Genomic DNA, 20,323 nt, shown 5'->3' on the forward strand with positions numbered 1-20,323 from the left:
TTCACTGCTGGAGTGTGTCCGTTTGTGTGTGTGGTGTTTTGTCTTCCAAATGGCAGCTACAGTACATCGTCTGACAGGAGTTTCTCGGAGAAATGAGGCTCCTCTCTGCACACGTGGCCGAAGGGCTTCCCTAATTGGGAGACATGTCATGGAGTGCAGCAGTTAATCACAACAACAGCCGGGGAGGACTCACCATTTGGGGGGAAAGGCTTTCCTTTTTCCTGTGTTTGCACATCGAGCAAACACAGAATTCACATCTACAAGGACTGTATTTGACACTGAGCTCAAATAATTGTTATCAGTCTTCTCTGCAGCTTCAGATAACGACTGTAAAGCTGCAGGATTGTGCATCTCTGTCACTGGTATAATTTGACTCAGAAAGGGAGTTTAGATGTAATTTCATCAATATCTTATGAACCCTGGTTGTAGAGGAGGAGCCCAGTAATTGATGACGTCTCAGGTTTCAGTAACACTAATAACAACATCGATTGCCAATATTTGAGGAGTTCATCTCCAAGAATAGGCTCGTCGGTCTGGGCCAAAGCCATTACCCAAAGTTCAATATCAGAGAGGAGCCAAAACTGGCCCCATCCTGTCAACCGGGCAGATAAATCGCCTATTAGCCCTTTGAATTTATGAAAATTTTGTGCAATCAATCACGATGTAAGAATAGGTGCCAAACGAAGGCTCATCTTATTTTAGAATTACAGAAAAGTCTATTCATGAGGAGTCTGTTTCTGTGAGGTGAGTAGGAGTGGGTCTATTTTAGTGTCTGCATAGGGCTGCAGCTGTTTTCATAATCCATTAATCCATCCATTTTTCATTTTTGAATCCTTTTTATTACTATTTTATTTATTAAATGTCAGAGAATAGTGACAAATTTTCATCACAATTAACCAGAGCCCAATGTGGCCCAACTGATACCTCATTTCAACAATTAGATACATTTAATTAATCATCCTGTTTATGCAGTCTTTGTTGTCATGTCAGACGCTGTCGTTTTTCTCCCACCCACCGCTCATCCTCGGAGAGTAACAGACAGATCCTCCACACCTGACACTCACAGCACACACCTACCAGAATCCCCACTAGACTTTTTATTCTGGTAGCTTATTGATTTAATTCTCTGATTCAACACAATATCCAGAATAAAATGTTGGCTTTGTATATTTCTGCAAACCACTGATAACTTATATCTGTATCTTTAATATGTTGCAAATATGCTGCAACTTTAGGTTTGTTTTCTCTATTTTCTCTTGTGGCAATGCTGTGGTGAATATTTAGTTATCTTTTATTATTTTTGGTGTTTTTCTTTTTTTGATTTATTTTATTTTTTTATATCTGATTTCTTTATAAATCACCAAAAATGGCATCATTAATCACAGCCAGAGCTGTAAAATCAGAAATTATCATTGGCTTTTCAAACTTCTGATGGTCCTTGAACACATCATGTGTTATTATATAGGTTTGCGAAACAAAATTCAGTGACCTTTCCAAAACTTTCAGAATATATAAAGTTTTCCAAAACTTTCAAAAAATCAGATGGGTCAACAGAATATTGCATAACATGGGCGTATTGATTTAACTTGTTTCACAAGTATTTCTTTTTCCAGATGCGTCAAAAATGGGGGTTGTTTGACCTCTAAGTCCAACTAAAACCCTTTTCTGTTGTGTTTTAGGTGTTTGAATATCAAACTCGGAAGACACTGACCTGCTGGAATAGTCCTTGAAAGGTCTGGAGGATGTGAATAAAAGGTGTGAATGTCAGTTTGGGTTTTAGTCTTGGATGAAGTCAGTTGCACAGACATGTTTATGGATGTTTTCACATGCCTTTAGCTTGTTAGTCCTTGTTGCGTCAGTAGGTGGTAATAGCTGATGGACCTACATAACACAGCAGCAGATTGATACCAGTTTCAAGGCCCTGATGAGCTGTGGCTCCAGTTGTTCGTCTGTCAGACTGAGACATTTTTTAACACGAGGCAAACAGTTACTCATTGGACGACCTTTTCATGCGTAAGTAATTGAACTATGAGTACCTGGACGCTGAATTCTAAATGTGTTAATGTGTGTGTTGTGGATGATGTTCCAGCTGTGGAGGTGGTAGTGGTGGCGGAGGAGTGTAACGGAGGCTCTCTGTGAGTCATGTATGCTCACATCACCAGGGGCTCCTCTAATGATGAAGCCACCAGTGAGGCTGGAAAAGCTTGTGTAGGAGTACAGACCAGAGTGTGGCTCCAGAGGACGGAGGAACAGGACCTTGTGGGTGGCTCTCTGCCTACTGGCTGAAGTCAAATATTACAAGACAAGGTGCTACAATACATCGAACATACAGACCACACTTACTTAAAATCAAGATAAAATTTAACCAATTCTGGTTTTGCAAGAGGGATCACTTATCATGCTTATTTTCTGGTTCATTTTTGTATTTTGGGTTGCTTCTAGAATTTATTTACATACTTTAATATTCAAATAACACTTTGTTTTTAGCATGTAACTACAGGCAGCAGTGTACTTGCAAACAGAGAAAATAACTGCAATAGAGAATAGCATTACTTTCTACTGTGAATTTTATCAATTCAAGAACTAAATAACATCAGCAACCCAGATTACTTGTTTCCATGATGTTAGCATGTAGCTACATGTAGCATCACAGTGTTCCTGCAGCTGGGGAATGACTGTAATGGGAGTAGAGTGGCACTTTCGACCACGAAAAATCCCAAATGAAGGCTTCTAAATTCAACTGTACATGTTGTACATACAGGAATATGATCCAAAATTTGGGATAAATTAACATTATCAGCAACCAAGATTACATGGTCCCCCGATGTTACCATGTAGCTACATATAGCAGTGCAGAGGCTCTTTGTACCATGGAAAATCACCAATAAAAGCTTCTAAACCAAAATCTTCACAACCACACATGTTCCTGCAAAAATATGATTCGAAATTGGGGAGACATTAACAATATCAGCGACCACAACTTCATTATTCCTTGACATTAGCATGTAGCTACAGGTAGCAGTGTTCTTGCAGCCTTCAAAATCTTCACCACCGGACATGGTCCAAAGGGAATATAATTAGATATTGGTGAGAAATTAACAACGTATCCAGCCAAGATTAGGCTACATGTTTCCATGACATTGGCATGTACTTACAGGTAGGTTACTTCAAACATTTACCTCATTATGTGAAACTTTGGACACGTTAATATGAACATTTAACAGTGTAACATTATATGACAAGAAATTCAACGTCCAGTAACCATTTACAGGTACAGGGAGTGATAGATAATTAAAAACTTTAATAATGTCCTTGGGGTTGTCAGACTCAATACAAGAACAAAAAAATACTTCTACACTTTTAATTATGTTGAACAGTGTGTGTTTCCACATGTGTGCGTCTCCCACTAGGTGCACCTACGCACACAACCCTTATGTATGAGTCATGAATCCACCACGACACATGACATGTCCTTAACATCCCACCACCACCTCCACCACCACCACCCCCTCCCTCCTGACCGTCCCTGCTTCTGAGAGACAGATGAGTCAGTGACGGAGCATGCTGGCTTGTGCCAAAGTGATCAGCTTCCTCTCATCTCCTGTCTGTCCTCCTCCCCGCCGCCGTCCGTCTCTACCCACATGGCCCTGCCGCAAAAGGCTGTGATTCATGCACCAATCACCGTCTGAGGTTTAAAAATACGTCCTGCCATGCTGGAAGATGTGTCCCGCTGTCCTGAAAAGACAACAAAGAGGGACACAAACGTCCATTCTCACATGCATCATGGGAGAGTATTCAGCGAATGTTGGATGAGTTTTTTGCATGAGGCAGCTGTTCTCTTACTGAGGATTTACTGGAACAAAGATATGATTTCTGTCTCTCGAACTTCTTGGTTATCAGAATTTTAATCAGAGTTTTTTTTTTAGGAGGATGCCTGGTAGACATATTTCATATAATACCAACATTTACAGTCCATCTGCAGGCTCCAGCATCAAGGGAGGGTCCGGTTTCAGTGAACGTTGACAATGTGAAGGAGACCTTGAGTCTCCTTCAAGTGCTTTTATGGGATTAAAGATGTCCCGAACACTTTAAATTGTTTTCATCACGTAAAATTTCACACTAAAGCAGCAGCCAAGTCCCCAGAAAAAAATGCATACATTTCTGCAAACTATGGATGTGTTACATTTGTACATTTCATATGTATCATATCAATATTTCTGAAATGATGTAATATATGAGCTGGCTTGGCAGGACACTTTCCGACGCGTTTTGACCAACTAAACTGGGTATTTTTAGCCAAGACATGTTTTCCAAACACTAATCAACTGAAATTTGTGCCTAAGCCTATCCATTAACCACAGTGTTGTCACAGCATAAAACATTAAGAAATGTTTAAACCCATTAAAAATAGGCGATGCACTGCTTTCACATTGCTAATAGACCAGAACTATGTACACGGCTCTGCAGCGGACAAGTTTGTGTGTGTGTGGGGGTTGTTTTGGTGTCACAGACAGGCCGGAGAACTGGTTAGCAAACAGCCTATGAAAACTTTATGGCTGTTACTTCTCTTTATATATCTCTTACTTATTCAGACTCACTTTTAAACTTTAAACATTTTGGTGGCATAACTGGTAATTTTTATAAACAATGTATTTTTAAAAAGTTTTTCCTTGTCATTGTTGCATATCCTACCTCGTCTCAGTGGGAATTTGTCTGAATCATTTGGTATCTGTGAAATAAAAGAAAATAGGTCCAAACCTGCTCCATGAAAATTGTCATAAGAATACTTTTACTACGTTTTGATGTTATATAGATAAAAATGGACTTTTTCTTTATCTTAAACTTAAACTTTTAGGGGTTTAAATCCCAGATGAATGAAATATCTGTCTCTTTAGCCACTAACTGTTCACCAGTCAGTCTCAAACTGTCTCTGTCTGCTGTTTGGTGCTGAGCAGGTTGTGTACAGTAATTTTAAATAATTTTAGGTCACATTCAAGTGATAATTTCCAGCAGCATCATTATTATGAGCAACCACGTCCACATTTGATAGTGTTGTTATAAAAATATCTATTATTTAAATATAATATGGGCATTTTCTTTATGGAAAGACTGTTATTTCACATTAACGTATATCAAATGGAATGTCAATAGGGACCGAATCTCTCCGTCACAGGTTGTTTCTCAGCGTTAACTGTTTTCTCCTCTGACGTTTCTCTGTTTTAGTTCCCTGCAGCAGCCTGTATTGATCTTCTATTTATTAGAAAGGCTCTGAAAGTGCTCTTGTAAACAGGAATCGATGCTAACATGTTTACTTTACACAATACCCTTTTGCAATGTTATTTGGCTGCATCGTTGCCATAATCATCGAGACATGAGTGCTTGTGACAGCGGCGTACCGACAGTCTCACGTATTGCTCATTATTCCGAATTTATGGGGCTGAAAAAGTATTAATAGAGCAGGAAATGCTTTTCCCTTTGGCTCAGGGAATAAATAATTTCAGCTCGGCCAATAATTATTTTGGGATTGGAAAATAGCAGCGCTCAGTTTTTCTGCAGGGGCCTGGAGTCAGCATTTGATAGCATCTTGTGTCTCTCGCTTCCTGCAGAGTCTCCATTGATCTCCGTCCAAAAGACCACATCAAGCCATAAAAGCATTTCAGGACAGTCGCCAAGATGCGCATATCCTAAAGTGGTTATGATGCACGAGGCTTTTAAAGGTTTCTCCCAACTGCATGTCCACATGAGGACCGAGCGAACAGACCTGAGACAGGGGTGATTACTAAACACAAATGCATCATGGGAGTGTCTTCTATCAACTTCCAGTGGGATTAAAAGTAGTTTAAGGAACACAGTCTTTGCTTCGAGGTTCTCAGCAAGTTTGAAATGCAAATCACAACACAATTAAACCCTTTGGAACTGGAGCAAGTATTTACAAGTTGCTTATTATAAGTATTTTAACCTTTGAAACCTGAGAAAATTGCGATTTCTGTCAAAAACATGGAAAAAAGGCCAAGAGCAACTTGTTAAGAAATCTTCCGACAAAATTGCAAGGAATTTGGAAGGAAGGGTTTAGAAAATTATTTTTAAAGAAGCTATGAAACAATGTCCCAAAAAATATATTAATAAATACCATTATTATATATTTAAAATGATTTTTAAGCACTTTTTTCCAAGGTCATTTCCTCAAAAAAAAAAACAAAGAAACTTTTTTTCCCTTTGTTTTTTTCTGTCTAATTTTTTGGGTACTTTTCTATACTTTTCATTTTTCCCCCCAACTTTTTGGTTCATTTCTTTTAAGTTTTTCATTGCCTTTTCCACATGTTTTTGAAAGAAATCAATGTTCAGGCCTCAATGGGGTAAACTGCAGCAAAACACCAGAAACACACTTCATTTTCATATAAATATTTATTGCAGAGGAGGTATCTTTTATGTACATGCTATCACAATATAACACAATATAAATCTACCAAATATTCCCATATATTGATGCTATAAGCTTGTCATAGAGCAATAGTTATAACAAGCACATAATACAGTGGTTTAGGGACAGTATCACTCACTATACAACTTGTAACAGTCCATAAAAGATCAATTTTTTTTCTTTTTTGTTCTATCAAGGGCAGTGAAACATCGGTCCTATTATTTTTTTTTTTCTTGAATTCATGCAGAAGCCACAAGAGCAAGATTTACGACGTTACAGCATTGAATAGTAGTAGTAGCAATAGTAGTAGTTGTGTTTTGCCGTTGGGTGACTTGGTTTGGTCACAAGAGAAGAGAGTTGAAATGAAAGCAGCTAGCCAACACCGTGAACGTAAAGATCCGACTGGTGGACAAAGAGCTACGGGACACTGTGTCGTCTATGTCGAAGTGGATACAAGAACAACGAGCTCCATTTGGGGTTCAAACGGTCACTGATTCATTGATGATACGGCTAAAATACAATGAGAATCTCCAGAGAAACAGACACCGGATATGTTTACACGAGTTAGTACACAGACACCTATGGACTGACTGAACTGAGGGACAGCAAGAAGACTTTCTGAAATTATGCAACAGAGTAGACTGAACTGAACATGTGAGTTTAACAGTGGGATATTGCATTGTCATTATTTTAATTTTTTTAATTTTAATTTAACAAAAATCTTGTTTGTGCTTGAGCCATTTCCGACCTAAAAATCTCATGGGCCCCAATGTGTAAATTAACAAAACATTCTCACTCCCAACTTGTCAAATACAGACACTAGGTCAGTGGCTGTTCTAGGTACTAGGGACGAGTACTTGAGTATTTCAGAACTTGTTTGGACATCAGTATTCTTCAAGCATATAAGGACCATTCAGATGGCACCAGTTCTTGCATGAAACGTTTAAATTTTGATGCGGTTTAGTCTTTCGTTCACACAAGTGCCGTTTTGGGGGCTTGAAAATGCAAACTATTGAAAATGGGTTCCAGAGTGTAATTTTTCGAAACCACCACCCATCCTGTTGCTTTGTAAACTGGCAATTATTCAATTTTCTCTTTTCTTTCCATTTGTTGGCCAATTTACATACTTCGGCAATTCTTCTGGCAAATTTTTGAGTACTCCATGATAATTTAAATGTTACTTCAAGAGCTCATCCCTTTTAGATACCCCTCCAGCATCAATTTTGGATGTTCAGGGAGGGTGTGTAGATTTAACCTCATGACATGTGTATGTGTATGTGTACTTGTGTATTTTCAAAATGAACTTTTGTTTTCACAGGAAATATACAATTTCCAATTTTAAAATCCATACAAATGCCTACTAATTTCAAAATAAACTTTCTTTTAGGTTTAGTTCCTTAGGTTTAAGCAACATCATTGGCTTAAATGTATGTTTGTTACTAATGTAATGTAATGTCACATAACATATGTCATTTGCGTAGTATGCTACCCATGCTAGCACACTACATTATTCTTAAAATAACTCAAATTAAAAAACAAGGTTTCTCATAGGTCACAAAGAGTGGCCTCCTGTGTTTAAGCCCTAAGTTTGTTTGACCTGCTCGCCCTGTTTAAACTACAGCAGTTGCTTGGAGGGTCTAAAAATGCTGCCGCCCAATGCATCTAATACCACCGCTATATCAAACAGCAAGGTCCACTGATCAAGTGTCTTTTTTTCTTAAAAGTTGAGAGTGATATTTTGGGAGTTTCAAAAAATAAAGTTTTGACACCAGAAAAAAATACCTTTTTCATTTGTCATATTATATTGCTTTTCATGGTACTTTTGTTTGAAAAAAAAATCCTTAAATCTAACTAAAATTGTAGTTGTGTCAGAGCCTCTATGAGCTCAAATTTTTGAAAATAACTAACATGAAATAAACATTTAAAATTGCTTTCCTACGAGGACAAAAAAAGCAGCTGGTTTTAAAAATATACAGCATATTTTTCATCACCCAGGGCAGTAAATTTCAATGTGGCAGTGATTTCAAAGTCACTAAAAAAAAAAAAAATTGAGGCTTTTTGAAATGTTGTTATCAAACTAGTGGTCCCCTGTTATGATCCTGCTACCACAATGCATGTCATGGATGACGTCGAACATATGGTCCAAAAATATCCATCAACAAATAGATCCATCAAATAATTTACAATCAATCCATGCATGTCGTCACTTCTTCTCTTTCAACAGAGCTCATAAAGGAGAGGCAATGACAAATCTCACGCTCTAAGGCAGACACTCCAAAATATTTCAGACGAGCCACCAACTGGTCAGTGGCGGAGCTTATTTCTCAGATATAAGAAGTAGAATCTAAATCATGTTTGTAGCGGCTAGCTGTAGAATTAAACAAAATCGAATATGGAAGTCAACAAATATTTGTCACTGCATTTTTTTTGTGCCAAAGAAATTTTGCAATTGAATTATGCAATCAAATAGGACTTTTGTAAAATTTTCACTGACAACACTGACAGTTAATAAGGACCCCTACAGAGCTTTGGATATTGAGAAATTGGACAGCAATTATAGATAATTACAATCAGTGACAACATTCAGTGATACCATGTAAGTCTCACAAGATACCATAAAGTACCGTAGATGCTATATTGATACATAGTTTTCCTCACGACTGCAGTTATTGTCAGGTGTTCAACAGTTAAAATAGAAGTGGGAGATTTCTTTTTTTCACTTGGATAGTGCATGATGGATATTTAGACATTTTGATACAAAACACTGAAGAAATCAAAACCCTCAAAAGGTTTAGTCAGATTAAATTTAAAATAATCACTGTTATCAATGGGGCTTTAGCCTGCATGAATAAAGGGGAACTTTGGTATTTTTCAAACTGGACCCTATTTACTCATAGTTTTTGCACAGTGACTAATGGGAAGAACATGTAACATCATTTCCATGATGTTATCAGACACCTCTAATTATCAGAGCCTGTGAGGGGCAAATACAAGAAGTTTAAGTGCACTCTTGGACAATACAATAATATTGTTAATGTTCTTAATTTTGATTATATCATAAGGGGATGAGGGAGGGGCTACATGGGTTTTTGATATTTTATTTTTAATCTGTAAATCTTTTAACCTGGGAAGCAATTTATGCTTAAGTACTATATAAATAAAGATTATTATTATTATTATTAACAATAGAAATAATAATAATAATAATCCAAAAATTAAAAAAAAAAAAAAACTGCTGTTGTCATGAGTCACCCAAACACAAAAACATGGTAATAAAGGGTCCATGTTGAAAAAATTCCAAAATTTCCCATTAAACTGAGAAGAACATGCATTACCCGCCATGTGAATTTTAAATAGAGAAACACAAAGAAAAACACTTATAGCAAATATTCTCTAATATTTTTAAAGGGCACTGCCATAATGTATAATGGCGATTTCATAATCTTTCTAAAATATTACAGAATAGTTACACTTCATAAAAACTTTATTTTTGTTTTAATGATCATTCTTATCAGTTATGGCAGCATCGTACTCCCCAGTGGACTTTGTTGTGGTGATGTTGCCTCTGTGTCGGGTTTTTAGCGAGTACAATGCTACTGTTAAAGCAAAATTATCCTTTAAGCTGTAGACTGTATCAACTGTTTTTAAATTAAATTGGTGATCTTCTCATCTTTTCAGTTTTGTGTTTGAGACAGAGGGAGTGTAAGGACATGAAGTGTTGCCAGGATGTGATCATGTATGAAACTCCAGAAGGTTCAACTACAGAATTACAATCTCACTTTAAATTCATGATATTGTGTGCACAGACACACACACACTTGGTGAAAGCCAACACAAAGACCCATGCTGGATTCATGAACAAAGCTGGTGCAGATTATTTCCTCAGTATTCCCCCAGTATGTAACTATCTCTACTTTTTACAGTGTACATATGAGCTGTTTTGTCACACATTCATGTTACTGCTGCTCTCATATCATCTTCACCCTGAATGAGCTTTTGGACACATGAAAGCAGGAAAAAGAGAAAACATTATATTTTTGTCAACTGCTGTAGTTGACAGCCCGGTAGGGTCCAACTACTCTCGATACCTGACTGTGCATGCTGTTTATATAATTCACCGTCACAAAAGTGCTGAAGGAGAAGCCACTTGCTCTGCTTCAGACTGATACACGACAATGCTAGTTAGTTAGGCACATACAGTACACCTCCGCAGACTTGGAAGCATTTTAATCTGCCGAGAACTACAATTAAATAGATCTAAACAAAAACTAAGTTTGGTTGGTGTGTGATATCCTGTGTGGTATCATGCCATGAAAATTAGAAGACAAAATGTACAAGGAGAACAAAGTCTGTCCTCATAATTTATGGAGTCGGCTAAAGTGCTATAGACTGATTTCCTCACTGACGTCCTTCCTTCTGTGCCAAGATTTGGGCACAGACTAATAAATTACCGCTTTAAAACCAACACCCTTCTTTGCAAATGTTCCCTTATTCTTTGGCTTTCACTTTTGCTGTTTTGTACATGGACCTTAATTTTCTCATGTCATATCCATCAAGTGATGATAATGCACAAAAAGAATCATGTAAGAGGTGACTGAATACATGATAAATGCAGATTTTCCAACATTGCTCGTGAAGTGAAAAGGCTGACTCAAAAGTTGCATAATTAGTCTAAGATTTATCTTCAGGATCTCCCGTAATAATCTGGAATGCTCGTCATGACTTTTTGTTTTTTTTTTTGTACATTTTACTTATTTTCAAAATAGGTAAAACAGGAACAAAACCTCGGAAAGGAAGGCAACTTGTGGAACTTGATCAACTTTTCTTCCAAGTCACCGCACTAATAGTAAATATTTAACGATTTCAAAGTGAAAAAAAGTACACATCAATAACTATAATCTCAGTGGTCCATTTAGTGTCATGCCTTCTTGCTCGATGTGCTATCCTCAAAGTCCCAGGGACAAACATCCGCCTTTTTGGCAGCACTCACAGCTCCGCCTTTAGGATTTGGACTGCTCTGTTTCACTACAGAAGCACTTTTGTCTGTACCTTTTTTATCTGACGTATCCTCAAAATCCCACGGACACACTTCGGCTGGCTTTGCTTTGGCTGCTCCCACGTTAGCGCTTTTCCTTTTTTCTACCACTGGCACCTCCTGATGACTCTCTACGTCCCATGGGCATACCTCGGCCATTTTTTGCTGGCTCACGTGTTTCTCTGAAGATTTACTCTTGTCCTTTGCTTTTGTTCTACTTTTCTCATCATCAGCATCTTTTGATTTCTCTTTCTCAACTGTTCTCGTGGAAGGGGTGCCCTTCTTTTGTGACGGGGATTCCTTGGTTTTGGGTGCTCGAGAGGGACTAGGCGTCCTCTCGGAGTTTGGAGACACGGCAGTGCTGTCAAAGTCCCAGGGACAGACATCGGCTTTTGAAGGTGGCGGCTGGAGTGAGCCTGCTTTGGGTGGATCTGAGAGGGCACTTCTCCCTCTCCCATCCACAGGAGAGGTGCCTTTTCTTTGTGACATCGTATCCGGTGATGGAGCTAACTCTGTCGTCTTTTGAGGCTCTTCGAAGTCCCACGGACAAACATCCACCCGATGTGTTTTGGAGCTCTCTGTTGTAGAATTAGGCTGCTGCGGTTTCGCAGGTTTGGTGGCTTGACTGTATGTTTGCTGCTTTGAGCTTTCCACTTGACCACCTTGACTTTCACCTCCATCTTCCCACGGACATACATCTGCTCGTACAGCGGTCGCCTTCTGGAGTTCCTTCAAATGCTTGCCACTCGATGGGGACTGATCCGAAGCTTTCTGCTTCTGCTGCTGAGATCTGCCGCCCTTGGTGCTGCCTCCGTGCACCGTTGTGGTTTCCTTTGGTGCAATGGACACGTGTTTTTGGATCTTGTTTTCATTTGGAGTTGGGAGGTCCTCCACCTCCCAGGGGCACACTTCGGACAGATCATACAGGTCCTTTCCAGTGACTGGATCGGAGCACATTGTCGGCTGGCTACTGCTCACCGGCTGTTTCATGATCCTGCCGACCGGCGCGGTCTGTTTGTACTCAACCGACTGGCTGATAATCATCTTGGGTTTTTCATTTTCATTTTCCAGCTCTGCGCTGGCCTTTGTGTCTTTGCTCTTTGGCTGACTCTTCTTATTGCTGTCCTCCGTGCTCTGGGCCTTTCCTGTCAAGCCCAAAGTCTTCTCTTTGGCACTGGCGATGACGCTGAGGGACTTCTGCAGCATGGAGGCTCGCGGGTGAATGGGTTTCTTGTCTGCAGTGAGGTTATGGGCGCTGGCGGACTTGCACACCAAAGGAACGGACTCTGTAGATTCACTTGGGGCACTTATATTCTCGCTGGACTTCTTCTTGACCAGTTTCTTGCCCATAAGTGTGTCCAGGAGGGAGCCTTCAGCCGGGGTCATCTCCATCTTGTCTGTTGCTGAGCTGTTGGAGTCCTCACTCTGGTCTCGGACGTGGTCATAGCTGCTGTGGGACTTCTTAAGGGAGAAAACCTTGTTTTTGAGCGTCTCCTCCTTCGCTGGCTTGCCTGGGTGAGTCGGATCGAAGGGGTTCTTCTTCAACATGCAGATGCTGTTGCGGTTGCTCCCATGTTCTCCGCCCTCCTTGTCTTCACGGCTGCATTGCCGGTGCACCGATTCTGGAATCTCGGTGATGCGCCTCATCAGCGAGCGGCCCAGCCCTTTCTTGGAGCTCCGCTTCTTCTGGAGATGGGGGTTGTTCGCCAGCATCTTCTTCCTCTTGTAAATCTCCAGCTGGGAGTAGAGTTTCTTCAGCTCCTCCTACATATTCATAAAACAATCAAGAAGCAAAGTTGCCTGTTTACAACAAATAATCACATTCATTTTTGCTTAAAAAAGGGATTTCTAATAAAAACACTGTTACAAAAAAGCAGACATTCTACTGCACAGAGAACATGCAGTACAAATTCATGACACGTGACTACAAACGGTCGTTAAATGATGCACTACGGAATATCACATGCGTGCTGAAAAAAAGCAAAGACAGGACAGTCTCGGACAGCATCAAATAAGGAAACGGAGTGTGTTTTAATGTTAGGTCTGAAACAGCCTAGAAGCTCTTTAATTTATTTCTGTCTCTTTGCCCATCTGATACAATGAATGCCCTCTAGTTAACAGGCTTCCCCAAATCTTTTGCTTGAGAGACTTCTTCAGCTCTAACAGACAAACAGAAATCTCTGCTCACGTTGGTACGTTTTTCCCAAAGACTGTCGCAAGACCTTACGCCACAGCCATTAATAGAACTGAGATGGCCCATTTCGTCTGGTGTCTGCAATAAAAAACTGCCATGGCTCAGTATTTTTGGACGATTCACAATGATATCACCAGGTTATGCAATGGAGAATGAAGTATTACAGGAAGCACAACTCACCCGAATGTCCTCAGGGTCCAGACTGTGTTCACTCCACGCTGATGTGATGCTGCTGTTGAGATACGACCCAGAGCGACCCATGTCCAGCTCGTCCTCATAGGCCTCAGAGGCTATATCGTCTCTCATGTGGGTGCCAGCAAACAGGAACTGGTGGAGCGGCAGAAAGAAGAGCAAAACTTGTTGTTGCACATCAAAAAAATATCTGATTTCTTCAGCAAAACTGTCGACGCTAAAATATAGTGAATTCATGAAAAATATTAGAACTATGTGAACTATGAGGGCAAAAAACAAACAAAGAAACACGATGATATTCAAAAATGAACTTCACTTTTAGGATTTTTTTGAGGCGTGAATACATTGCCAGAAGTCAAAAGCCCCAAACTGACTCAATGCCGCCACCACATTCAGGCTAAAAAGCCGCGTTCGGCGTGATGATGCTCTGTTTTCTATATAATATTCACAGCATTATCTTTTAATCTATATGGCACTCTTGAAAGTAAGTTACAACTATTGGACAAAAAAGCAAAAGAGGGAAATGCAAAGATTGAAACAAAATAAAACAAAATGAAATACTGACAAAGTAGGAATGCAGGTTTAATTCAGCATTTGCTAAACTGTAGTGCTCTACTAACATTTTGTCAAAAAAACATCCCTTTATCTAGAGTAATCAGAGTATTATGTGAAACATATGACATCTAAAGTTTACCTTCGGGATGAGTAGGAGACCCAGTGTTACTGTTACAGTTAGGTGTGTGTGGGTGAAGAACAGCAGCAGCATCCAGTCTGGGTGGAGCTCCGGAGCGAGAGTGAACCTGTCAGGATGTAAAGAGAAAACAAAAAGGAAAGATATTTAGGACACGAGGAACAGAAAAGAGAGAGAAAACTCATTTGGTAGGAATACAGGAGCAGTTATATCCAGATGGTTAGCCAATGGTAATCAAATATTTTGCTGGCTGCAGATAACTTCACTATTAGTTAAACTAACCATAGTATCTATGATAATAATGCAGAGTCATTAATCGAGCCACTCAACCTCAAAGTGACAGTGTATTTTAATATCTGTGCTCACATTTCCCTTCCACCACAGTTATGTTAATAAACACATCCTAAACATCTTTATGATAGCTGATTGTCGAATCCAAAATGCACACACAGTAAAAGCAGTGAAGTATGACTAAATTATGCTGTGATATTCACACACGCTGCTCCGTCTGCAGTAAACCTCTTAGATACAGATGGAGCCGAGAGAGACAGACAGCAGCAGACTTAATGTGTTTTCAGCCAAAGTAGATTTATACACTGTCTGTCTGGGGCGTCAATTCCACCGCCTCTCATATAACGTTCCACTTGGGCGATCCTTTTGCCAGCAAGGACACAATATTTTCCTCATTCTTTCAGTTGAATTCACAATAAAGGGCAGTGACCTTGATCAGGTTGCAAGATTTGGCCTATCAGACAATAACACAGTGTGCCGCAGCAGTTGGTAGAAAATGAGATAATTACTGGTAGAAACAATAGTGACTCTAAAAGATATGAAGGTATGTCCTGTCAGAGGCTAATTCAACCACCAGAGAGCCTGGATCCAAGCAAATGTCATCCAGCAGCCTCATTATGTTGTTGAAGTCTGCAAATGGCTAATTAACGAACAGTTACTGTGGTAATAGCTGCGAGGCATGAATGAAGGCAAAGGTCCAGCATATGAAATGCCCCAAAGCTTTGAAGTCTTCCCTCATTCATGTTTTTGTGAGGAGTTTCTGTGCAGATGAGGATTTAATAACTCTGGCATACTTTCTCCTCTCAGCCTGCAGAAACACTCCCCATCACTCCACCCAGCTATTATCTCTCAGCATCCCGCTCACACCTGGACCTGGCTATAACCTGATCACAGCAAACAAGGAGGCTTTAACTGGTCACTGTGGGATCAAAAAGCAGGTTCTGTGAGTAACACAAATGGGCGCCGGATGCTTCTAACAAGCCCCAGTGTACACTGCGGTCTCTGGTGGCAGCCAGTCAGAATAACTAGCTACACCAGGCAACTTTCCAATTTATTAGAGGTCTCGTTTGGACGGTTTCTTCAGAGAAAAGCCTCACAACAAGGCTGAAGAGGCACATTAGAGGGGTTGGCAGAGGAATCACAAGAGCCAGATGTTCAAATACCATCGAAAAACTGCTAAAAACGATCATCTTATATGTTGACAATTTTTTTTTAAGTAATGGATGTTCATTTACAACTGGAATATTGCTGCAAATAGTTGAGGCTATTTACGCCATCTTGAAAAAAAAAACATAAATCATTCTGACATGCTTCATTAGTAAATAATGTGATGGAGCTGAGCTCTCAATTAAGGGGACTCCAGCTAGGAAAGGCTGTGGCGGTGTCAGCTGAAACGCCTCATTTATAAACTGCACGCTGCAGCTATTTGACATGTATACTGGAGGGATGAGGGCTGATTCCATTACAATAAAAAAAATCCCACAAGAGCAGTGGGCCTGAGCCTCATATGTGATGAAAATGAGACAATCTACTGAACGACATTAATGTCAAAATGACAACAGCGGAGGGCAATCAAAGGCTATGATATTAAATATGGAGCCAGTAAATGTGGAGCATGAGGCGAATGTTGGTGACAGCATCTGTATGTCGAAGAAGATGCTTTTGTTGGTAATTATGTTTGTTATATCTTTTTTAGAGCCCCAGATGTGCAGGGTTTACTGCTCCTGAGATAGAGACAAGAATTAAAATAAATTAATAATAATAATGAAATAAAATAAAATTTAAATGTTCATGCAAATTATAAAAATTAAATCCTAGTTTTTTTGGGGCAGACAGATTAGACTAGCCCCCAATTTGCCTGTGTTTCAATCTTGTTTAACCCTTTAAATCCTGGATCAACATCAGTTTTTATGTGCAACACCTAGGGTAATTGGTTTGATTTATTGTGAAAACGTGAAAAAAAATCAAGAAAATTTCAAGAAAGAAGGGAAATTTTATTTCCAGAATACTATTTTTCTAACTCTTATAATTATATATTTAAAATTATCTAGCTAACTTATTTTAAGGCAATTTTCTCGTAACTTGTCACTGATTTCTTGCTCTTTTTGTTAAGTTACTCATCGTTTTTGTCCATTGTTTTTGAAAAAAAAAAAAATCAAACAATTATGCTCAGGTTTTAAAGGGCTAATAACTCATTTGTTCACCCTGCGTTCTCTGAGCCTGTATGACAGTTGCCAGTTTATGGTTTTATTGCCTTTTTGTAAACAGTCTCTTATGGCCTGTCTATGTTTTATGTAATTTATGCAAGTTTTATTGATGTACAGCACTTTGGTTAACTCTGTTGTTTTTAAATGTGCTTTATAGATAAAGTTGGAATTGGATTTTATTTGTTTCTCTGGCTGAGATCTCGAGATATCAATCTCTGATATTGATGCCTCATATTCAATTTTGTCATTTTAATCCGGTAATATGTTGTGCTGCCTCCACCCACACCGAGCACAAAATACCACCATGCCCTGATGATATGCCACCCTCATATATTACATTGCTTTTTGTTTGTTTAACTGGTGGAACTTGCAAGAAGCAATCATTCTGCGTCTCCAGCACCACACACAGGGCTCAATATTGCGCCATTTTATATTTATGTAGGGTAAACTATGCAATTTCATATCATTTTGGACAGTTACTGCTATAAATAAATCTCAAAAAGTTTAACGACCAAACTTGCTACAGTTAAATAATTATTTTATCATTTACATATATCAAAACCTCTGTCTGAAAATTAAATTTTTCTGTCAATGTCTGATCTGTAGAGCAACTTTTGGTAAATCTACAGAGGAAGATTCAGTGTTTGGCCATCGCTGAGCGTCTGTACCATAGTTTTAGCACCTTGTTGTCTTTTTTTTTCAGTGAGTTGAATTGGCATCAGAGACAGTGTAGCCCGTTGGTGAATGAAAAAGAGACACGGAGGCGAGGAGAGCAAACAGCGTCTAGTATAACTGGCATCTTGAATCCCTCCTGTGTGTCTCCCAGGTTCCCTTTTTGAAAGACAAATACAAATTACCGTTGCCTGTTGGTATGGCGAGTCATTTCCTGTCACGCCAGCGCAGAATGTACATCCGAGCTGGCAGTTGGCTGTGGCTAAGACACGGGTAATGTGCCACAACAAAACAGTCGGCTTCCGTCACCACTTATTCTTCAGAGTCAGTTTGGTATATTTGGGCCTTTAAGTGTAAATTAGTTATCATAACTGTTAGGTATAAATGAGTACTCATAATTATGTTTTAATACAAGGTTGCAACTTTACAGTGTTATTTATGATCTTTATGATTTCTGATTTATGATCATCTGTTATTAGAGGTAATAACTTTTTTAACATATTTTTAGGATTTTCAGAACATAAGGCTCACAGTGTTACAAAACAAATCTGTCAGCAGTTAAAAGGTATAATTAGTCAATAATCAGTCAGACCCCCCCCCCTGTTTAATTCACATACACCCACTAAGGACTCCAGATGAGTGGGAGCAGGATTTCTCACCTGATGACATAGAAGATCGCCGTCAGGACAAGTTCGTTGTGAACAGCGATGGCCATATAGCGAGGCTCGTGGAACGCTGACGGCACCGTCCTCACAGCGTAACACAGGTACACTGCCCACAGCAGGAAGAGGAACTCAGCTGGGAAGTGAGAATGAGAGAGAGGAAATGAACTCAATGAACACACGGGCCAAAAAATCATTTTTATGCAGTGCACGGGCTTTACGGGCCAAAACTGGGGACGTGTACCCACCAACCAGCCACTTCACAGTTCAGCGCTCTCATGGAGCTGCTGCAAACTGTTGTACAATACATGTATACAGAAAAAAAGCTCCCTGTTAAACACAAGCTATCAGACTCATTTGTAACAGCTGTGGTTGTATTCTCTGGACAATAAATGAATTCCCCGTGCACCTCCATGGCAACCCCATGTAATGTCTCCTAGGTAGCCAAGTCCACAGCAATAAACACGCTGCTTTTTTCCCCCCATGAAAACCTGTTGCCATTATTTCCACATTTATAGTGTCATCTGTTGAACTGTGGGGAGTGAATCACATGTATTCCTCACAACAGGAGCAACAATGAGCTTTAGAGGCAATAGCCACTCAAAAGATAGTTATTTGTCTGGGTTGTTTGAGGGCACGTGAAGGTCAAAAAATCTGAATTGAATGAATTTCTGGTTATATTTGGGCCCTAAAACTGAATATTCTCAACCTTTGTGTTGTCTTACACCACTTGTCCTAGGGTCAAAAATAATCAGCCTTCACTAAACCCCTAAAATAAATAAAGAAGCTTGACCAAAACATTACAGACTGATAAACATCACTATAGGTAAAAGGAAAAATATGTATTTTTTGCAGTTAACTGTCACTTTAATACTTGCGTATTAGAAAGTGTGAAACCTTTATGAGTTAGACTTTAAGACACTGAGGAGGATGGCCACATGCCAAAGACTCTAAAACATAGCAACCCAACAGTTGTTTCTATTAAAGGTTTATTACTAATGGATTAATTTAATTTATGCTTTAGATTTGGTGCCTCATTAAAAAGTATTTTTCACTTGTTTTAAGAAATAAGACAGAAAGGACTCAAAGAAAAAAATGGCTTCATCAGAAAGTTTTTACAGTGTATGAACCATAAAAAATGCTGGTGGGTTGGCAAGAACCCAAGAGAAATGTAATTAAAATGATTTTTTTGTTTTGGATTAAATGAACTCATCATTGCAACACTAAAGTCGCAGTTGGGCTGTAAATACTTCTACTTAACATTAAATCTTTACTGGTTTAAAAGCTTTTTCATGTTTTGTAAAGCAAAAAAAGTAAAATGCATCACAATTATACCCCTGACTGCAAGTGAATGCAGCTGCAGATTTCTACATCAGAAAGATTTATTGCATCTGGCTGCATGTAATTTATGAGCTGTATGTCGGTGACGTCACAGCTGACTCACAGCTCCCTATTACCAACCTATTTTTACCCTCTAATAAACAGAATGAAAATGTGTCTTCAGTATACAGTATCACAGCATGTCGGCTCCGCGGGGGTCCATCTGTTTTCCCAGAAGTCAAAAAGGACCACAGTTCTCTCTCATTTAAGCCTGAGTCAGCAGACCTAAAACAGCATGCAGATTTCCTAAATGCAAAATGCCCCCCCCCCCCCCCGAGCATCTTTGATTTCTCATCTGCCTTTATCAGCTGCTCGCTGCCCTCTCTTCACGCACAACGCAGGAAAATATCCAAAAGTGAAGCACCGTTGGAGAGGATTAATGTCTACCTTTGGGAAACGTAAGAGCATTGCCAAATGTATGAGGAGGCAAACAATTTTACTCATCCAGCTCTCGCTGTCTTTGAACTCCAAATGCTATCGCGCCAAACAAATTACTTTTTGGTTTTATGCTGTGAATACCTCAAATAACCCGCTTGCTGTTGTACGCACACACAAAGTTCAGTGTATGTAAATCAATC

The 20,323-nt window shown here is 39.4% G+C and overlaps 1 protein-coding gene across 2 annotated transcripts in view; it reads right to left on the reverse strand.

The window, feature by feature from the left end:
- Nucleotides 1-6,392: 6,392 nt before the first annotated feature.
- Nucleotides 6,393-20,323, reverse strand: part of gpr158a (G protein-coupled receptor 158a) — a 78,078-nt gene continuing 64,147 nt past the window's right edge. The window contains exons 8-12 of one of the 2 annotated variants that reach the window (XM_042510498.2): nucleotides 18,363-18,501; nucleotides 14,537-14,642; nucleotides 13,831-13,977; nucleotides 13,645-13,728; nucleotides 6,393-13,220 (exon numbers count right to left, since the gene is read on the reverse strand). In XM_042510498.2, the coding sequence (XP_042366432.1) occupies nucleotides 11,340-13,220; nucleotides 13,645-13,728; nucleotides 13,831-13,977; nucleotides 14,537-14,642; nucleotides 18,363-18,501 (2,357 nt within the window). In that variant the 3' untranslated portion in view covers nucleotides 6,393-11,339. The remainder of the gene's footprint in view (nucleotides 13,221-13,644; nucleotides 13,729-13,830; nucleotides 13,978-14,536; nucleotides 14,643-18,362; nucleotides 18,502-20,323) is intronic. The other variant, XM_088071936.1, reaches the window with a different exon arrangement.

This window comes from Plectropomus leopardus, chromosome 21, assembly GCF_026936395.1.
Source record: "Plectropomus leopardus strain MGB_pleo_1.0 chromosome 21, ASM2693639v1, whole genome shotgun sequence".
Classification (NCBI taxonomy): Eukaryota; Metazoa; Chordata; class Actinopteri; order Perciformes; family Serranidae; genus Plectropomus; species Plectropomus leopardus.